Source organism: Chrysemys picta, chromosome 14 (assembly GCF_011386835.1).
Source record: "Chrysemys picta bellii isolate R12L10 chromosome 14, ASM1138683v2, whole genome shotgun sequence".
Lineage (NCBI taxonomy): Eukaryota > Metazoa > Chordata > Testudines > Emydidae > Chrysemys > Chrysemys picta.
In genome coordinates this window covers 11,032,781-11,054,788 of record NC_088804.1, presented here as the reverse complement: position 1 = coordinate 11,054,788, position 22,008 = coordinate 11,032,781, and the positions used below count along the sequence as shown (strand labels likewise).

Below are 22,008 nucleotides of genomic sequence, written 5' to 3'. Positions count from 1 at the left end.
TAACAGATCTATTAACACAAATTAGAAGATATAGAAGTTACCCACTGCTCTACCTGATACTACATGAAGTTACTTCTGCATCATTATTCTATATTTTTAATGGTCTCATTATAACAGTTAAGGGGGTGGTAATACAGAATCCTAATGATATTACATAGAAAACTGAGTGATAAATCTACTATGCATAATTCAGATTCTGGTTTAACATGGGATTTATATGTAGACAACAACAAAATAGCACATTTGACTCTCAGAAAATTTAGTTTTTGTGGTGAGTATTACCACCACACTATATGGTACAAGGTGGACAGAAAGTAGTGAAAAAATGCTACAGTACTAGCTACATAAAAGCAAATGTTACAAAATTAAATAGGGTTTTCACTTACTGAAGAAAGAAGACCTAAATATATTTTAAAAAGCTCAAAAGACTCCACCTTAAATCATGGACTATTTAAAATAGTTTAAGAATTTGATTTAATAATCTGTGATGTCTGAAGAATTTATGGAGTATCCACTTGAAAATTGGATCAAAATCTTTCACACTTGGTATAGGAAAGCAAGCAAACATTTTTATTTGAATTTTATTACTGCTCTATCATAGCAATACAGAACACACACAAACAAAAAAGAGTTAATTAACTAAAAAGCCTTAAATGCATTCTACCTTTTCCCCAGTTTTGAAAAAGTAACCTTATACATTTTTCAACATAATACCTGCAATGACAAGATTGGAAAACCAACACAAGATAGTCCACTGAAAATCTGAGATTGTCTTTATAACAACATGATTTGGGATCCCCTTCAACTCTTCCAGTGCCCAATCCTGCAAAACACCGGGCTATCTAAATGCCCATTCATATTATTAGGATTTCCATAACCAGTCAATTCCAGGCAGGATCAGTACACCGCCCACTCTCATTCAATTACATGAGAAACTCAGAGATTTAACTATCTGAACTAAACTCGACAAAAAACAGTTATGTCCTGCAAAGCTTTTGCTCTGGGCCCAGTAGTACAAAGAGAGGGGCAGATCCAGGCTTCTCTGGTAACTATGGTACGTATATTGTTTGTGATGAAAACATATTAGCAAACTGTTTTTTGTTGTTTTTTTTTTAAAAGAGTTCTTCCAATGCTCAAATTAGGTTACTGCAGTAGTTTAGCACATTGGCTATTTCCTAGAGGATATTCCTAATATAGTCTGTGGGATAAGGCGTCCCGACGTAGAGCTCTGTTGAGAATCTGCATTCCCCAAACCCAGAACCATTCTGGCATGTACTGTACAAGCAGAAACTACAAAAGAGAGGGGGAGAAAAGGTTAAAGGATCTGTTCTGTCTAGGTAAACTTGCAGTTTTTCAAACTACCATGAAAGTACAACTCATTTTCTGAACATCAACACTTATTATTTTACATTAAATAGAACAAACTACAGAATATGACAATTAAAATTAAAAAAGAAATGCTGTAACTAAATATAATGTTATGGACCTTAGAACCACCTTACTCATACAGGTGTAAGATCAGGCTCTGCAAATATATCTTAGTTGTTTATTCATAAATTCCATGCTCTCCCCTTCATTTCTTCCTAATCTCCACCCCTTACGTCCCTCCTCCTTTCCCACTTTACAAAATGATCCAAATTAACCAGGAGATGTCATTAGTGCTCACACCAGTCCCTTTGCAAAGTGATGTTATGGGCACATACTGTGCAATTAAAAAAAGGAAATTACATTAAACGGGGAGACATTTAGATCCATCTAGCCCAGTAGCCTATCTTCCAACAGTGGCCAATGCCAGGTGCCCCATAGGGAATGAACAGAACAGGTAATCGTCAAGTGATCCATCCCCTGTCAACCATTCCCTGCTTCTGGAAAACAGAGGCTAGGGACACCATCCTTGCCCATCAAAGCTAATAGCCATTGATGGACCTATCCTCCATGAACTTACCTAGTTCTTTTCTGAACCCTGTTTTAGTCTTGGCTTTCACAATATCCTCTGGCAAGGATTTCCACAGACTGACTGTATTGTGTGAAAAAATACTTCCTTTTGTTTGTTTTAAACGTGCTGCCTATTAATTTCATTTGGTAACTCCTTATGTGTTTTTGAATGCAATTTTTTTTTTTAATTTGGGCTGCAAATTAAAAGTAGCAATCATATTCTCCCTCTCCTCCTAAGGCAAAATATGTAGTCCAGTCATAATTTGATTAAACATGGTAGCGGTCAAGAAATATGGAGCAATGCCTCTGGTTTAGGTTAATTGGTTTGTGCTGCTCATTAGAACAAATGTCCAAAACTTTGCACTTGTTTTAGCTTCTCGACTCCCATGAAAATCAATGGAAGCCACAAAATTAAATTTCCCCCTTTGAAAAAGTAATGAGATTTACTAATGTAAACTAGTTGGATTAATTATGTTACCTGAATAGAATGGATCCAGTATCCTGTAGTCCTTCTGGATATCCCAAGGGTGGAAACAGCATGATGTGCATATACTTTAGCTGAAGGCACAAAAAAAAACTTGTTTGACAGAACGCGATCACCAAATTGTGTCATGTTTGTGGAGATGAAGAATGGGATTAAACTCTGAATAAAGATTCCTTTTGAAGCATATTCGTAATGTAGTGCTCTACTGAAGTGGTCCAAGTAGGCCTGGTAAGATAAAAGCAGAAAATTAGGATTCTTCAATTTTGCATGGGGAGGAGGGGGTAATAAAGTCTTTGTGTAAAGTATTATTAAAACTAGTATCTTGGACAACTATACTACTATTCTGACAAAAGGGTTATAAAAAAAGAAAACCTATATTTTGACATAAATACTAGAAAAAAGATCAAAAATATGTTTTTATGGCATGACCATGATTTCCAGTTTTCAGCATCTGTTTGTTTTTTTCAGCAAATTGTAGGAGACCCAGTTAATTAGTTTAAAGGTATGTCAATTTTAAAGACCCTTACTTCTGGCTGAAGTGTTGCACCTACTATTGGTGCAAACACTACCTGAATTTACAACCAAAATATTTTTTCTTTAATACCTATTTTTTTTCCAGTTTACTTAGTGCATTAGACAGCACTGTGTAGCGCCATTTAGGTCCTGCTCCTGCAAACATTATACATGTGCTTAACTTTTCATGTGCACGTAGTCTCACTGAAGCTAACAGAAGTACTCGTGTGTAAAATTACACACATGCATGTTTACAGAATTAAGGCCTGGGCATGGCCCAAACACCTTCCTCAGCTCATTTTACTCCCCAATGTAAAAACTAACCTTTGGCATCATAAACCTGATAGTGGGGACTATGGAAATCAAGCACAGCACAATAAATAAGTTTGGTGCACTCTTATCATAGTAGTAACATTGCTGTAATGTTGTCTGCTGCACTCCTATCATAGTAAATGGTTAGTCAGATGCCTGCGATATCAGTACAGTGCTGGTAACTAAGTGGCCAGCCAGTACGATCCTGGATTCCCACATGTGCACGTACTTTCTGCATTGCTCCATGACTCATGGGATTCTTTCCCACAGTTGCTCATGGGGCGTAGTGGGAAAAAGGGAGTCATCTTCCCTTCCCAAACTCACTCTGCTTGTGGAGGGAAACAAATGAAACATTAACAAAACAACCCCCCCAAAAAAACTTTAAAAATAAAAATAATATGTCTGAAGCAGAAACTGAACCTGCAATGTCAATAGCCCCACTAGTGCTTCTCTAACTCCTGGTAGCCTTGGCCGTGATCCTGCAAACACTTAGCCTGTTAGTAGTTCAACTGAAGTCAGTGGGATTACTCACATGCTTAAAATTAATAAAGTGTTGAAAGGATTGGGGCTTTCGTAATCCTACCCCTTCATGGGATCTTGTATGGAGGAGGCAGGAAGTCTCTGATACTAGTTCTACTGCTATCACGAGGATTTTGGTCACTTCTAAAACTTCTAGGCACTACTGTAATATTAATATATGAAATTCCACATCTAGGTAAGTGAGACATTAAGGCACATCCTTTTCTCTAAATTTTGCAAAAAATAGCACTTTACTGTTCAGAAACTGACATTTAATAAAGGATTAATTTAACAACAAAAAGAACTACCAGCAAGTAGCTACACTAAACTACTTTTAGAGGTTTACTATAATCCACAGCAAATTACTGGGAACACTATGCCACAAACTTAAAAAAATATTGTTATATGAGAACCTGAGAGTCTCATGTTTTAGCTAGGTAGAATATATCTTAAAACATCTGAAATGACCTGGGACTTGCCCTGTGGGGATGCCTAGAGGGGAGAGGCAGAGAATGAAGTCCAGAGCCTTCCCTCTCCCTCTGTAGGGAGAAGGCACAGTCCTTGTGCTTCAGACGGCCCAGGCTAGCATCATTTGTGACACCAGCCATTCTAAATGGACCAACAGGTAAAGCCATTTTTTGTATAGCATTTACCAAATGGTGCCCTGATCCACGACTGGCGCTCTTAAGCAATACCACAATACAAATAAATAGCCTCACGCCCCTCTGCACAAGCTAGTGAAGCTCAATTGGCATGGTAGGGTTAAGCACATTCTGCACCCTGGCTTACCTTGGAGGCTGAATACGCTGCCATCTGTGGTGTGGGTTTGCAGCAGGATCCAGAAGAAACATTCACAATCGCACCTCTTTTCCTCTGTACCATCCCTGGCAGCACTATATGCACCATCATGTTAGCGGCAGCAATATTTACATTGACAATTTCCCATAGTTTGTCCTCAGACAACCTGGTAAAATATTCCGGGTAGGTATAAAACACTCCTACATTATTCACCAAAATCCCAATGTCTTTGTCTCTGAGGGCTTCCTTAATGGAAGAGTAAATCTCACGACCTTTGCTGAAATCTGCTACTATAACAGCGGTTTCAACTTTATAGGTTTCGGTTATGTCTTTAGCTACGGCCTCCAGCTTCTCTTTGCTCCGGCTGATTAAGATAATGTTGATGCCACGGCTTGCCAGTTCTTCAGCATAGGCTTTTCCAATGCCAGCTGTGCTACCTACAGTAGAAAGTAAGATAGTAATGTGGAGATACAGCAGCTAATATGGTGACCCCAGTTTTCTGTTTCCACTTTTATTTCATTATGATATTGTTCCCCCTCAAGGTGATAAGAAATAAGTGATCAGCCCTGATCTCAATAAAGCCATGCCAGAGAGAGACTTGTCTGTTACAATCAGTTAAAACCCCAAATCATAAAGTAGTAAATGTAACTATGAGAGTGGCGTAGGGTTTAGAACACAGGATTAGAAGACTGAGGCAAGTCTAGTGAAGACAGTATGTCAGAGGTGCAAATTTTACCCTGAGCCAAATCTGAGTGCTTTGTGAAAGTCGTTATACAAAGAATGTGAACAAGATAGTGGGTACATATCTGCCTGCCATTCTGCTCCTCCAGTAGTCACTTTTCAACTAGAGGTCTCTGCTCATCTTCTTAGATGTCAACAGCTTCTGAGTCTGATCAGACACGCAGAAGCAGCAGAATCGCTAAGTAAAGGAAAAAGAATGGCAGAATCCAGTAATATCTGCATGGAAAGAGGTTGTGTCAGACTGTAAGAGCATGACTGAAGTCAGTAGGACTCCCTAAGCTCTGAGACACTGGATCCTCTGTTTAAAAGGGAGGAAAACTATTGCTGGAGAGTTTAATTGTCAATGCTGTAATTTCAGGGCCAGTATTTACTATGAAAAGTCCAGATTCATCTGAAAAATAGCACCACAAAATATAGTAACATATATCACCAACAGGTAGATCATTACTAATGGCAAGGAGGGGAAAAGCATCTTTCAAATCAAACACAAGTACGACTGGCTTTCAGATAAAAATAACAGACACACTGTTGCGTTCTCTTACCAGTGACTACCGCCCATCTTCCATATTTCTTGACAAAATCAGCCCTGCTCACCAGCTTGGGGATGAAATGCAACCTGATCAAGCTGTAAGAATCACACACAAGAGCGAAGCATTTTCTGGCCACATACCAGGCTCCAACTAAAGCCAGTGCCTCCATATAACAACTGCAGGAACGACCAATCTCCCTATACAAGAGGTAGAAACTGTCAACTGCAGCCATGGCAATCAGAAATCTAAAAAAGAAAACATAGGTGATATATAAACAATTATCAAACCCCCTCTGTTTAGCAGAACACAAATATTACACTGACCATAGCTTTAGAACACAGAATAATCTGATGGAAATGAGGTGGAATTTTATTCTTTTTGTACTGATGTTTAGTAACATTTCAAGATGGAAGGAAGCCAGGACACCAACACAGAACCATGCAACTGTCGAACATTTGGAAAGTCCACTGTTAATATCAGCAGTCTGACTTTTCTTTTCCCATAATGTAAGCCAGTTTATCACCACCTCCCCACAAAATAAGATGGTTTCAAATCCACCCTACTTAAAATCCTGATCTATAGTTCATCTTTTCTTGGCTTCTTGATTGCAATGCTTCCCCAGACAGCAACAAAAATGAAAAAGGTTTAGAAAACCTGACCTATTAGGAAAGGTAAAAAAATCTGTGCATATTTAGTCTTGAGATAAGACGACTAATGGGGGACCCGATAGCCTTCACATATGTTACAAAGAGGATGTTGATCAATTATTCTCCATGCCTAGTGAAGGTAAGGCAAGAAGTAAGGGGCTTAATCTGAAGCAAGGAAGATTTTGGTTAAATATTTGGAAAATCTTTCTAATGATAAGGGTAGTTAAACACTAGAATAGCCTTCCAGGGGAGGTTGTGGAATCCCCATCATTAGAGGTTTTTAAGAACAGGTTGGAGAAATACCTATCAGGGATGGTCTATGTTTACTTGGTCCTGCCTCAGGACAGAGGACTGGACTCCATCCTTTCCAGCCCTACATTTCTATGATTCTTGGTGTCCCAAGTCCTATCTCCAGACTGTCACATGAATGATGATTTCACCTATCCTACTGCATGTTCCCACCAATGGGCAATCCCCTACAACACCTCTAATTCCCTATTACCTCCGAGATCAAAACTGCAGTCCTTGTTTTGAAGACACTACATGGCCTTGCACTGGCCTCGCGCTCATTTCTTCATGCCTACTTCTGCTCATTCTGCACCTACCTCTTTCTTTCTGTCCCAGCCCCCACCAATTTCACCACGATTGGTGCAAAATCCTTCCATTTTGCTACTCCAACTACCTAAAATTGTTTCCCTTTATCTATCACCTCCCCACCCCCATCCCCCATTTGGCTTTCCATTTCTTTTCAAATCTCAGGTGAAAAGATCACTTTCATCCCTCCTATATATTATTTAATTTCCTCTCTGCTATTGTTTTGGATTTATCTCTGTAATTGTATTATTTACTCCCGTGAAGCATTTGGGCATGTGAGACATTCAGGCTTGGCAGAATTCAATTTTTATTTTTTTCTAATTTTGACAGATAATATTAATGTTTATTTTTAAGCTTTTTTCTATTTTTATCAACTTATATTTTCATAGTTTCACAAAATTGGGGGTTTAAAGATTTTTTTTTATTACCTATTTATATCTGCACAGTTGCAGGAAAGTGTTGAGGTGTCAGACAATTATTTAACAACAGCTTCTAACAAGTTCTCAAGAAGAATTTCTCTTAGTTTGCTAATCTTTAAATTTCAATTATCTACGGAAATACTGTTTAGTCAGTTTGTGTGTGGTGAAATAGATACCCACATTTACCGATAAAAATCTAATCTTTCCCAGCCTAAAGAGGCTACATACAGCATATAGTTGCAACATATTGTACATATTCTACTCCTACAAGTGCTTGTAAAATGTTTTGCCTATAAACATTATTTTCTGCTGTTGTGATTGCAACACATAAGAACTGGCAAGAGATTAGAATTAGAAACAGGGAGTTAGAATTCCACAACAGGATAAAAGAAGTTTATGTGAACCACTCCTCTCCATTAATTAAAGATATGCACAGTTCAGTATTTGTATAGTTACTTGCTAATTATGGGATTACAGTAGCTTGGATTCAGAAAATACTGTGGAAAGTGCAGCCCACATGCAATCTAACAGAATTCAATGCTAGTTTTGTCAATGTCTTCAACATGATCATGAAGAGAAGCTATGAGATTAATATAGTTCTACTGGTCAGACACACAGGGTGAAACAAAAAAGCAAGCTCCTGAAAACCTGTGGTTACAGTCATAAAATACAGTATTGGGGAGAGGGGTGGATTAATAAAAAAGACTCTCTGTCCCAACTAAACTTCAACTCTGGCTATTCTGTTCTGACCTACCTATGTTTCTCCTATTGTTTCAGTTGAAGATATTCTTCCATTTCTCTCCTAAATTAATATGCAGTATTCCTAACTTTGGAATATTAAGTTATATGCCACATTCTACTTGCGAAATGACTACATTTTAGTGAAGGGTCTATTGACCCATATATTGTCTATAAAGCCCATTGCAATCTGCTTCTTTTGGATAAAACATACTAATTGTGAAGCTTAATAGGCATGTGAAAAATTATCATCACTTTGAGCTAAATTGAACAGCATATTTCTTATTTTACTAGATCGAACTATAGTCCATCTTCTTAGTATGCAGAAACAAGCAAAAACTAACATATCACAACATAAAGGTTCACATGTTCAAAAGTACATGCCCAATGCACACACATCTAAACTGGGGATTTGTAAACTCTCCAATGGCTCCAACTTGTGCATGTACCCTGGGTTGTCTACAAAACACTTGGAAATATGGGTCAAAATGCTGATCTCAAATTCTAGTTTGTTGGCCAAAAGACCATAAAGCTCATGCAGTACTAATGTAAAATGTAATTTTGTGCATGTGAATTGTCACCATATAAAAAGCTGAATTCAGCGACATGAATCTTTTCAACAGCCTGTTATTTATTCTGCAGCCATTAATTACGCTTTCACTGATTGTAAGTGACCATCAGTTTACAAGCTAGTAATTTCAAAAACTGATTTTGAAATCATGTCAGATACTACACATACTGCTGATTCATCATGCCAATATTTGTGGTTTTACAAATATATTTTCTGAAGTTTTATCCTGCCCTGATATTTTAGCATTCCATGTTGCTGTGTGAGAGAGACCCACCCACACCAAAGGGCAAACAATCTATGCAGGAGATACTGTTGAAACTGACTATATACAAAGTGCTGTAAAACACAAGCTTGAGAAGGAAAAAAAAATCACTTTTTCTGCTAACCTCTTTCAGCTAGTCATTACTTGTAATAGAAGTACGGAATACAGACAGAAGGGCAGTTTTTAACTTGATGTTATCCCTTTAGCTGCCCTCACAGATTTAATGCTCTTATCAGATAATCCCGGCAGGTTGTTTGCTTCTAGAATATTTCTAGTCTGGTCTACCAAACCACCACCCTCTCTGCATTCAAATGCGGTCTTAAAACTTACCTCAACTGCAACAGCCCACAAGTGATTCAATTATAATATTTTAAACAACTTTGTTTTCCCACCCATTTGTACACATACCTAAACTGAGTTACTATATGATCTACTATTTACTTGCATCGCCCCACTGCCATAGTATCCAAGTACCTTCTAACTATTTCAAAACAGAAATAATCTCTCTCCTCTCTCTCATCCTGATGGAGAAACAATGTGGCTAGTTTGCCTGTTAACCCTTGTCCTTCCCCTCCCTATTATTTGTACCTTCACTCACCCATATCATATCTATTATAAATGTGTCAGTTCTTCAGGGCAGGGACCTTATCTTTCCATTTGTTCTCCAAATCATCCACTGCACTTCTGGCCATTATGAAATAAATGATAATTCTTTGAAGTCATAAAAATCTCAAATTCCTGAGAGAGTCTGAATTTATTTTTTCCAAACTAAGTAAAATAAAATACATTTTGTATTCATTTAAATCTGAAAACCAAAATTAACTTCACATTTTTAAGGAGGAGGAATATCTTCTATCAGATGCTGCTGTGAGGGGCTCTAACTGAGAAGTAAAGTCATTTTAATTTTAAATTTATTTCTATAAAGGCAGTGGCAAAACTAATAAGATAAACCTCCAGTTTTAGGGACCAATCTGTGGTGGTGCTTTCAACAAAATATGTTAAAACAACTTCAGGAATGATTGGCGGATTAGACCCTTTTGAATAGTATTAAACACGCTGAAGTCTGCATGAGGAACATGGATGTTTTACTGGCATTGGACATCAAACACAGAAAAAAATTGACTCCCAGTTAGGGTTGCCACCTGTCCAGGTTTTCCCAGGATCGTTCCTTTTTGGAGGTAGTTGCCCCAAGAAACCTGTAAGGGAGGCTTAGTACACACTGGCAGCTGTCCAGTTTTATGGGCTCAGGATCATGCTGTCTGTCTCTTTTTTTGTACCTCAGAGGTGGCAACCCTTTCCCACTGCAGATGGGAAGGATTAAGGGCCTGGGGAAAACAATACATTGGTGTAAAAAAACATCTGGTCCTTAACTGACCTAAAAGTGCCCCTTTAATCTAATGCATGCATGACGCTCTCAGTACCAAAGGCATCATCTTAAGAGGAAAAAAATTTCAAGATCAATACAATATAAAAGAACCTCTGCTTGTTAACAAAACTCTCCATAAGACTCAACCAAAGTCTGCCCAAGCTAATAGCTCTTACACTATGTCCAGAGGGCTGCCAAACGTAGATTCTGGTGAACTGCTGAGGACAGCAGACTATACAAGCATGCCTTTGCTGTGAATGTCCTGCCACCAGGAAAGTAATTCCAGAACAGACCTGACAGATCTCAACTTCCATGGTGGGGCATTTTCATTTCTTATTCATAGAGCACTGTAAGTGTACGTGACACTTTCCAGAACACACAGAAGGCTTAGGTCCCAGTCCTGAAGGGGTTACAATCTAATTTTAACAAATATAATACTGTATATAGCACAAGTACACACAGAAGAACCATTGTGGAGGAGATTAATAATGAAAGATTACAAAAATAGGTAGGGTTTAAAGCGATGAAGGAAGCTGCTTGGCATACAGAAAAGGGGGCTGCATGAGAGATGGTGAAAAACCAGGAGTAAGAGGAAACCAAAGAAGTTGGAGAGGATCTGGAGGACGAGAGGGGAGTTTATGATGCAATGATGTTTGAGATGTATTAAAAATAGTAAATGGTCAAAACTCCCCAACTCTCTTTTTAAAAGTGGATAGTTCTATCTTTATTTCAATCACTGATGTTGACATTTTGATCTATTTTAACAATTACCGCCTGAGTAAATATATTCAGGATAAACTGCTTCTATTTTATCATCATGTTTGTAAATTATCCAACTAAAACAGCTGTCTTCAGTCCTTATCTATACACATTGTTGCTCATGTGTTTCATGTTATTGAAACATGGTTTTTCATGTTATTACCCTACAGAAAACAGAACCACAGAGTCACTGGCCCAAGGAACTCACAATTTATACAAACACAAAATATAAATCAGATAGAAAATACAAGTAACCAGAGGATGGATTCTGCACAGTGCAGGTTTTATGTAAATAATATAAAAGTATAACAACAGATTTTACATCTAGAAATGTGACAGCAAGATACTCACACATCCATGGCTTGAAGGAGTATCACAGAAATGCTAGGTCTCTCATCACTTGCTGGAATTTCACTCGTTCTTAAATATGTTATGGTTGGCTCAACTGAACATGCCTAACTGCAACTATAATGCTACTGCACCTTTGAGAGGGCGTATAGAAGTATTTTTAATCCTTGAGATCAGAAGCAACAGATCTTGGCATTACAGTCTGAATGTATTACCTGGGATGGCCTATAGCTGTATTAGCTATTAAATGAAGATGAGCCCAGAAAAGTATTGCAGCAGAGTCTGGGGTAATGCTCCTCAGTTGACAAGTGACAGGATTGCCATGACCAATATAAATAAAGAGATTTACTTTCAGCCTGATGCACACAAGATCTATTCTTGTTCAGTAAAGCACCATCACATTTTGAAAAAGACAGAAAGCTTCCAGGAAAATATCCTGGGACAGTCAATGCTACACTCTTCGCGAATCAGATAATCTTGCTTCAAAATTGGCCATGTTTCTCCTCCCCCACCACTCCACTCGCCATCTGTACCCCCATGTCTTTTGCCCCAAAACTCTTCAGTCCACACAATTCTATTTTATCTTCCAGCCCATTTGAAGCCTGCATGCATATATTATATCCCAAAATTATGCCTGCTTGCTTTGCTCCTTTAAAACGTTGTACAGACACATTTAATGCATTATTGACAAACACCTCCCGATATTTCTCTTGGCTTCTCTGTATTATTCTTCCTTGTATGCTATCGGCTAAGTCGACTCAAGTCTTTGCTGGCAGCAGCAGATGGAGATCTCTGGCAGCATACAGACTAGTAGGGGGCTACGGGTGGATAGCATTGGTTGAAGAGGATGCAGGTTCAGAGCAGCTAGGAGATGTGTTGATCCAGCGCATCCTATACCAGCAGGGTTCCTGACATAACTCAGAGCTGCCTTTTCCCAGTGGCAACTGCGAGGGAGCAGTACTACCACCTGTTTTCTCTGGTTGAATCACTCCCCTGTTGATCACAGCAGGAAGGAATCTGACCATATGCCTACTTTTGGTTCTCTCATCAATCGCTCAATTTACACTGAAATTCACACAGCACTCTCTCGGGAATATTTGTTTCTCTGCTTTTCTCTATTTATTCACTTGTGTAAGTCAAGGCCATTTACGTACCAAAAAAACCAGAAGTGGGACTGACACTTACCCACAAAGTATCCCCCCTTTCATCCTGAATGATTTCCCTTTGCTAACCCTGTCCTCTCTCTAGGCCAATGGTTCTCAAACTTTTATACTGGTGACCCCTTTCACATAGCAAATCTCTGAGTGTGACCCCCCTTATAAATTAAAAATACTTTATAAGTGCTGGAGGCAAAGCGGGGTTGGGGTGGAGGTTGACAGCTCACGACCCCCATGTAATAACCTCGTGACCCCCTGAGGGGTCCCGAACTCCTGCTCTAGACCATTTTCTCATATCAATACTTTTCTATTCTAAGCTTTTTGACCCTGTCAGTTTCCTACCTTGCAGAATATTTACCTGTAAATTATTTAAAAAACAAATGCCTCCCCCTCCAGCTTCCCATTAATAATTCAATCCAAAAAGAGGCTGATTGTAGGTGGCATAAGCATACTCGCTTTATTTTTAATAGGTTTTTTCTTACCCAATAAGTCCAGACATTAGATCAGAACACAAGTCAAGAAACCCATGAATTTTACATACCCTGTGAAAAACTGGTCCAAGGTTTCTGGTTATACTTTTGAAGGCATTTTCTATTAAATAATAAACCAAGAAGCAAATCCTTTCCTAAGTTCTGCTCATTGCTTTAATAGTTTCAGCGTGAGAAGCTTCAAGATCAGAGTAAAACCTGGATAGCGGATTCTCACATTGCCTGGCAAGTGTATCAAGAGCGTCACTGGCAAACTACAGGTCATAAAGATCCAAAATCCAGGTTTTCAGATGTTCAGCTTTTAAAGAGGAGCAGTGGGTCTGACATTTCTAAGTCTGCATATTCTATAAAAAAGGTAAGCTGCAAAATTATGTTTGCAGTGTAGCCATTGTACAATATACTGATATTACTTGAAGATTTTAAGGCTAGGACCTAACCATAGTTCAATGGGGATTCTCCCCACCCCATTTTCTTTTGGAGAAAAACAGTATTTATATCATTGTTGACGTAGATACCTTAAAAGGACCTGGATATAAAAGTGATAAGCCCACAATAGAATGAGTCAGTCGCATGGTAACCCTGGGGCATATTTATCCCTACTGAAAGCCAGAGTAATTTTAGAGACTTCAATTGAATTATACCTTTTTCAGCCACTCTAAATTTGGCCCATTACTTTTTTTTTTTTTTTTTTTTTGGCTATGGAAAACAAAATGCTCGTTTTTGTTTTGTTTTTCCAACGATGGAGATTAAATTTGTGAGTGTCATGACACTAGGGACAAACTGGGAGACTGATGTTCACTCTTTTTATAGAGAAAATGGAAATTCAAGAGACAAAAATCCTACTTAAGTCAACCATACATTACAAATTATCAAGAGCATGGGTAGAACTGAAACAATTTTGTTACGGTTTCTAAGTATTTTGAGCAGTCAATACACAATGATTATGAACGTTAAGAAATCATCAACATCAAACAGATCATCATTATTCATGTAATACTAACAATAAGACTTCTTGCTACATAGAAAGAGCAAAGTTATTATTTACCATTTTCATTCATGGGTTTGGAAGTAATTTATGAAGTGGGGAGAGCATCTCAATCCCTGTTTGGCAGATGGGAAAAATTAAGCAGAAAGTGATCTCCTGGGCTTCCAAGGCAATGCCCTACCACTGGACACTTAGGCTCCAATTCAGTAAAGCACTTATGGATGTGCTTAATTGTATAAAAAAAAAGGTGTGCAAGTCCATCTTTGTCGCGCAAAACACCAACTCATGCTTAGTGCAGCACACAATATCTGACTTATATAAATACTTCATGCAAAGCACAGTCAATCACTCAAAAGCCAGGAAAAGCCTAATTATTGCCCCACACATAGGCCTAACTCTGCGAGGCTGCAATTGGTTTCTTATCCGTGCTTCCCAGTTCCCCTATACGCTACATGTGGATTAGGAAGCAATTGTTAATTGCATACTATTAATTCAGAATGCTCATTTCCTTATTCAGCACACAAGATGCACGATGCACAGTGAAGGAGAAAGAGGTACAGCACTTATTTTTAAACAGCTTATTCAAAATAGAAGCAAAGAGGAAAACAATTGCTTTCAAAGAATTTTAAAAATACTAATTCCCACTGGGAAAATTATCTAGTTATTTTTAAATATTTTAATAAATGAAATATTCTGATACATTATTTCAATGCATTACTGTATCTTCCCTGTTCAATGAATGCATCCCTGCTTCATTCACCGAGCACCATCCAACCTGAATGAGGCAAAGCAATTACCAAGAAGTAGTGACTGTAGAATGCTGTAATATATGTTCTCCTCTCACCCAGACTTCCTCACCCCACTTCTGTCCAGAACCATCAAGATTATAACCTAATTATTAAGGATTGAGTGGGCAAAAGGGGAAGGGAAGTGACACTTCATGTCAAAAATGACATTACCTGCTTCTAAGTCACTGACAACTTGGAAGAAAATGATCTTGAATGCTTTTGGATCAGTGTCCTAATAGATTAAGCACAAGATAGGGTACCAGTTGGTATCTCCCACAAACCATCCTTAGTGTGATTTGAACAGGATGACCAGCTCTTTAGGAACATATAGAAAAAAAGCTGCATGATCATGGGGGACTTCAATCTGACCAACAGACACTGGAGGTTTCATATGCTGCCAGTACTAAAACATCCTCAGAATTTCAAAACATAGACAATTTCCTATCTCAAAAGCATTGCAACCAACATGGGGGAATTCTATATTAGATCTTCTCCTGATAGAAGGGGTAGCTTGGGGTAGCTTAGATACAAGTGATCACATTTGTTATGTGCAAACCAAATAAAGTTCAAACCAGTAATACGTATACTTGGTGCTTTATAAGGGCTAATTTCATAAAACTAAACTATTATGAGCCAAATCACATTTAAACAGAAAAATGTGAATAATTGGGAATTGTTCAAGAACATTTTACTAGAGGCCCAAAAAGCCAGTCTCACAATTGAGAAAAAAAAGATTGTACTGGCTAAAAAACAACTTGGCTTAGAGGGGAAGTAAAGGCAGCTGTAACAAATAAAACAATATAACAAATTGAAGGGGAGATTGATTAAATCAGAAACTAGGAATTGTAGACCATTGATAAGGGAAGCTGAAAGAAACAAGGAACAATCTATGGGCAGTAGAGTTAAGGAAAATAAGAGAGGAACAAAAAGAATCCTAACAATGGTATCAGTCCATTACTAGATGGAAATGGTAGAGCTTTCAATAATAATGCAGAAAGTTCAATAAATATTTCTCTTCTGTATTTGGGGGGAAAAACAGAGATAATGTAGTTCTCATATGATAAAGAAACACTTTCCATTCTAATAGTAACACAGAAGGATGTTAAACAGCAGCTACTACCAAAGTTAAATATTTTAAAATCAGCAAGTCTGGGTAACTTGAATCCAAGAGATTTAAAAGAGCCGGCCAAGGAGTTTGCTGGACCATTTGTGTTGATTTTCAACAACTCTTGGAACATTGGGGAAATTCCAGAAAACTGGAAGAAAGCTAATGCACCAACATTTTCAAAGGGTAAACAAGATGATTCAAGTAAATAGGCCTGTCAGCCTGATATCAATCCTGAGCAAAATAACAGAGTGGCTGATACAGGACTCAAATAATAAAGAATTAAAGGAGAGTAATATAATTAATGCCATTCGTCATGTGTTTATGGAAAACAGATCCTGTCAAACTAACTTGATATAGTCCGTTTGGTTTTTTAAATGGAATTACAAGTTTGGTTGATAAAGGTAATAGTGTTGCTGCAACATACATGGACTTCTGTAAGGCAGTTGACTTGGTACCACATGACATTTTCATTAAAAGATTAAAATGTTACAAAACTAACCTGGCACACATTAAATGGATTAAAAACTGTCTAATTTACAGGTTTTATAATGTAGTTGTAAAAGGGGAATATCATTGTGTGGGTGTGTACAGGGATTGGTTTTGGGCCTATGCTATTTAACATTTTTATCAATGAGCTGGAAGAAAACATAAATCACTAAAAAAATTTAAAGATGACACAAAAATTGGGGGCATGGTAAACAATGAAGAGAACAGGTCACTGATACAGAGCGATCTGGATTGCTGGGAAGCTGGGAGAAAATAAACAGTATGCATTTTAATATGACCAAATGTAAAGTCATGAATCTAAGAACAAAAAAAATGTAGCCCATATTTACAGGATCAACTGAACAAGAGCTTGCAGTGAGATACTATGGCCAAAAGGGCTGATACAATTCTTGGATGTATAAACAGGAAAATCTCAAATAAGAGTATTCAGGTTATGCTACCTCTGTATTTGGCACTGGTGTGACAAATAGGAGAGAGTTCAAAGGAAGACACAAAAGTGATTAAAGGATTGGAAAACATGCTTTATAGCGAGAGAATCAAGGCACTAAATTCATTTTCCTTAATTAAGAGAAGATTAAGGGCTGACTTGATCACAGTTTATAATACTTACATGGGGAACAACTATTTGATAACAGGCTTGTTAGTAATGATAATATAGCATTTAAGCTATTTGCCTGAGATAGAATTTTAGGTTTTGTTTGCCCATTTGTATTTTGAGGTTTTTAAAATACAACTGTTTGTGTCTTATATCCTTACTGACATAAGTGAACAAAGGCAGTGTGGGCTGCTTCTGCCTACAGCCAGATGGGGTTTTTAGAAAAATGAGAAAAGATAAGAAATAGAGTTAAAGTGCTACTGGATAGGGTGGGAGTTTGATATACAAATGTACAATTGAAGGACAGTTCTGCCTCAACTCCTCTCCCAAGACAAGGTTAAGCAACCAGTTGGGAGGGGCAAGGAGGATGAGGGAAGAGGTATAAGAAATAAAAAGTAAAAGAAATTTTTTCTTTTAAAAGAAAGGTACATAATCTCACTCCCTACCCCCACCCCCCTGTCATGGGGTACAAAAGAGGTGGTACCAAAGCCCCCATACTCAAGACCCTCCAAAACAGAACAGGACCATAAATTGTAAGGGGTGGTACCAGGGGTGAGCACTACAGGTAGAGTTAAGCCTGTTAAGGGGAGGGGGAAGAGCTCTAAGGATGTATAGAGATGTGCATACATTTGCTTGTTAACCCCAATAAACATCACATTGCCTGCACTTTGGACTATGACCTTCTGCTTTCTTTCTGCGGGACAAGAACCAAGCTCTCTAGGGTGGGGGAGCCCTCATAGGGCTCTTCAAGCTAGCAGAAAATAGGGTTGCCAACTGTCTAATCACACAAACCCAAACACCCTTCCCCCTGCCACACACCTTCCCCAAGGCTCTGCCCTCATCACTCCATCCCCCCTCCCTCCGTCGCTCGCTCTCCCCCACCCTCACTCACTTTCACTAGGCTAGGGCTGGGGTGCAAGCTCTGGGAGGGAGTTTGGGTGCTGGAGGGGACTCAAGGCCGGGGCAGGTAGTTGGGATGCAGGAGGGGGTGCGTGGTACAAGCTCTGGGAGGGAGTTTAGGTGCTGGAGGGGGCTCAGGGCTGGGGCAGGGGATTGGGGTGCGGGAGGGGGTGTGGGGTGTAGGCTCTGGAAGGGGGTTGGGGGTGCAGAAGGGGCTCAGTGCTGGGGCAAGGGGTTGGGGTACAGGACGGGGTGCAGACTCTGGAAGGGAGTTTGGGTGCAGGAGAGAACTCAGGGCTGGGGCAGGGGTGCAGGAGGGGGTGAGGTTGTGGGCTCCAACCAGGAGGCGCTTACCTCAGGCGGCTCCCGACTGGTGGCACAGCAGGGCTAAGGCAGGCTCCCTGCGTACCCTGGCCCTGCACCGCTCCTGGAAGCGGCTGACATGTCCCTCTGGCAGCGGATCCTAGGTGGGGGGGGGGGGGTCCGAAGGGGGTCTCCACAGACTGCCTGCGCTCCCAGGCACCGCCTCCGCAGCTCACATTGGTCACAGTTCCCTGCCAATGGGAGCTGCGGAATCAGCACACAGGGCAGGGGCAGCACACGGAGCCCCGAGCCCCATGTCCCCCTCCCACCCCCCCCCCCCCATCTAGGAGCTGCTGCACATAGATTCATAGATTCTAGGACTGGAAGGGACCTCGAGAGGTCATCGAGTCCAGTCCCCTGCCCGCATGGCAGGACCAAATACTGTCTAGACCATCCCTGATAGACATTTATCTAACCTACTCTTAAATATCTCCAGAGACGGAGATTCCACAACCTCCGTAGGCAATTTGTTCCAGTGTTTAACCACCCTGACAGTTAGGAACTTTTTCCTAATGTCCAACCTAGACCTCCCTTGCTGCAGTTTAAACCCATTGTTTCTGGTTCTATCCTTAGAGGCTAAGGTGAACAAGTTCTCTCCCTCCTCCTTATGACACCCTTTTAGATACCTGAAAACTGCTATCATGTCCCCTCTCAGTCTTCTCTTTTCCAAACTAAACAAACCCAATTCTTTCAGCCTTCCTTCATAGGTCATGTTCTCAAGACCTTTAATCATTCTTGTTGCTCTTCTTTGGACCCTTTCCAATTTCTCCACATCTTTTTTAAAATGCGGCGCCCAGAACTGGACACAATACTCCAGCTGAGGCCTAACCAGAGCAGAGTAGAGCGGAAGAATGACTTCTCGTGTCTTGCTCACAACACACCTGTTAATACATCCCAGAATCATGTTTGCTTTTTTTGCAACAGCATCACACTGTTGACTCATATTTAGCTTGTGGTCCACTATAACCCCTAGATTCCTTTCTGCCGTACTCCTTCCTAGACAGTCTTTTCCCATTCTGTATGTGTGAAATTGATTTTTCCTTCCTAAGTGGAGCACTTTCCATTTGTCTTTGTTAAACTTCATCCTGTTTAGCTCAGACCATTTCTCCAATTTGTCCAGATCATTTTGAATTATGACCCTGTCCTCCAAAGTAGTTGCAATCCCTCCCAGTTTGGTATCATCCGCAAACTTAATAAGCGTACTTTCTATGCCAATATCTAAGTCGTTGATGAAGATATTGAACAGAGCCGGTCCCAAAACAGACCCCTGCGGTACCCCACTCGTTACGCCTTTCCAGCAGGATTGGGAACCATTAATAACTCTCTGAGTACGGTTATCCAGCCAGTTATGCACCCACCTTATAGTAGCCCCATCTAAATTGTATTTGCCTAGTTTATCGATAAGAATATCATGCGAGACCGTATCAAATGCCTTACTAAAGTCTAGGTATACCACATCCACCGCTTCACCCTTATCCACAAGGCTCGTTATCCTATCAAAGAAAGCTATCAGATTGGTTTGACATGATTTGTTTTTCACAAATCCATGCTGGCTGTTCCCTATCACCTTACCACCTTCCAAGTGTTTGCAGATGATTTCCTTAATTACTTGCTCCATTATCTTCCCTGGCACAGAAGTTAAACTAACTGGTCTGTAGTTTCCTGGGTTGTTTTTATTTCCCTTTTTATAGATGGGCATGCTGGCCACTTCTGGGAGCGGCATGGGGTCAGGGCACGTAGGGAGCCTGCCTTAGCCCTGATGCACCCCCAGACTTTTAGAGCCTAAAATCTCCCGGTTTGGCTTCAGTAGCCTCCAGGAGATAGGGCCTGATACCAGAAGGGTTGGCAACCCTAGAAGAGAAAGGTATAACAAGATCCAATAGCCAGAAGTTGAAGCTAGACAAGTCTGAAGATTAGGTGTAAATTAACAACAATTTACCAAAGTCATGGTGGATACTCCAACACTAGCAACTTTAAAGTCAAAGTTGGATGTTTTTCTAAAAGATATACAGTACTCTAGTTCAAACAGGAATTAGTTCAGCGAAATCAATGGCCTGGGTTAGAAGAGGTCAGACCAGAACACCACAGTGTGGTCCCTCCTGGTCTTATAGTCTAGAAAACCCACATCTCCCAACCTGTACTTAGAACCCTCTTCCCCTCACCCAGACCCTCTTCCTCCTCCTCCACATATACCCCCTAAGCCCAGACCCCTTCTACTCTGCCCAGATCCCCCTACCCAATCCCTGTCTCCCCAGACCCTCACTCTCCACATATCCCACACCCTGTCCAAACCCCCCATTCCCCTCTACCCAGACACTCCTCATCCCCCACATATACTCCCTAAGCCCAGACCCCTTCCCCTCTGCCCAGAACCCCCTACCCAATCCCATCTCCCTAGACCCTCACTCCCCACATATCCCACACCGTCCAGACCCCTCCCCTTTCTTTCCCCTCTACCCAGACTCTCACTCCCCACATATCCCACACCCTGTCCAGACCCTCCTCCTTCCCAGACCCTCCTCCTCCACATATACCCCCTAAGCCCAGACCCCTTCTCCTCTGCCCAGATCCCCCTACCCAATCCCTGTTTCCCCAGACCCTCACTCCCCACATATCCCACACCCTGTCCAACCCCCCCCCCATTCCCCTCTACCCAGACCCTCCTCCTCCCCCACATATACTCCCTAAGCCCAGACCCCTTCCCCTCTGCCCAGAACCCCCTACCCAATCCCATCTCCCTAGACCCTCACTCCCCACATATCCCACACCGTCCAGACCCCTCCCCTTTCCCGTCTACCCAGACTCTCACTCCCCACATATCCCACACCCTGTCCAGACCCTCCTCCTTCCCAGACCCTCCTCCTCCACATATACCCCCTAAGCCCAGACCCCTTCTCCTCTGCCCAGATCCCCCTACCCAATCCCTGTTTCCCCAGACCCTCACTCCCCACATATCCCACACCCTGTCCAAACCCCCCATTCCCCTCTACCCAGACACTCCTCGTCCCCCACATATACTCCCTAAGCCCAGACCCCCCCTACCCAATCCCCTGTCTTCCTAGACCCTCACTCCCCACTTATCGAACTCCCTGTCCAGCCCCCTCGACCCGGACCCTTCTCCTCCTCCACATATTTCCCTTCAGCCCAGCCCCTGCTGACTCCCCCCACGCACACTCCCCGTACCTGCGCGCGCGAAGGACGGGGACCGGGCTGGCCTACTTCCAGTTCTCCTCCGGCGCCGGCCACCCCCAGACCACCTGACTCCTTGTTGGTAAGGTCCGGGGGCGGGACGCTCCGAACGCCGTTGCTAGAGGGCGCCGCGCAGGGGCTTCTGGGTCCGCCGTTGAGGTCGCCATGGTGACGGGAGAAGCGGTTGGTAGCGGTTGGGGCGGAGGGAAGCGGGTGAGTCTCCGCTCCGGGAAGGGAGGGGGAAGGGGCGCGCGACCCCGAAATGAGCGAGGGGGGATCCCGGCCGGAGAGGGGTCCCATGATCAGTCCCTCACAGGGCGCGTTTGCCCCCCCCCCCGGCACGGGAAACGGGGGGAGTGTGACTCCCCGCTGCCGGGGACAAGCGCTTCATG

At 41.2% G+C, this 22,008-nt stretch overlaps 2 protein-coding genes across 8 annotated transcripts in view; one reads left to right on the top strand and one right to left on the bottom strand.

Moving 5' to 3' along the window:
- Window positions 1–567: 567 nt before the first annotated feature.
- On the bottom strand, window positions 568–21,747 carry HSDL1 (hydroxysteroid dehydrogenase like 1). Of its 4 annotated transcripts, none has more exons than XM_005306288.4 (5): window positions 21,611–21,747; window positions 5,845–6,077; window positions 4,553–4,998; window positions 2,414–2,644; window positions 568–1,290 (listed from the first exon to the last, which is right to left on the bottom strand). In XM_005306288.4, the coding sequence occupies exons 2-5, from the start codon at window positions 6,062–6,064 to the stop codon at window positions 1,189–1,191; spliced, it is 999 nt and encodes a 332-aa protein (XP_005306345.2). In that variant the 5' UTR covers window positions 6,065–6,077; window positions 21,611–21,747; the 3' UTR covers window positions 568–1,188. The 4 variants fall into 4 exon arrangements, with proteins under 4 accessions (XP_005306345.2, XP_065423056.1, XP_023959841.2 ...); XM_065566984.1 differs by lacking the exon at window positions 21,611–21,747 and adding an exon at window positions 14,227–14,277; XM_024104073.3 differs by lacking the exon at window positions 21,611–21,747 and adding an exon at window positions 13,235–13,358.
- The window catches only part of DNAAF1 (dynein axonemal assembly factor 1), a 31,401-nt gene continuing 31,084 nt past the window's right edge, over window positions 21,692–22,008 (top strand). For 2 of the 4 annotated variants that reach the window (XM_065566981.1, XM_008166906.4), the window contains exon 1: window positions 21,692–21,829. The gene's annotated coding sequence lies outside the window, so the exon portion shown is untranslated. The remainder of the gene's footprint in view (window positions 21,830–22,008) is intronic. The other 2 variants (XM_042852319.2, XM_065566982.1) reach the window with 2 other exon arrangements.

What these genes read in the sequence shown, in the direction of transcription:
- HSDL1 (XM_005306287.5), bottom strand. An exon ending in CAGCGTATTCAGCCTCCAAG is followed by an intron (nt 2,645 to 4,552) that starts GTAAGCCAGGGT and finishes TTATCTTACCAG; the next exon opens with GCCTACTTGGACCACTTCAG. An exon ending in ACTGGATCCATTCTATTCAG is followed by an intron (nt 1,291 to 2,413) that starts GTAACATAATTA and finishes TCTCTTTTGTAG; the next exon opens with TTTCTGCTTGTACAGTACAT.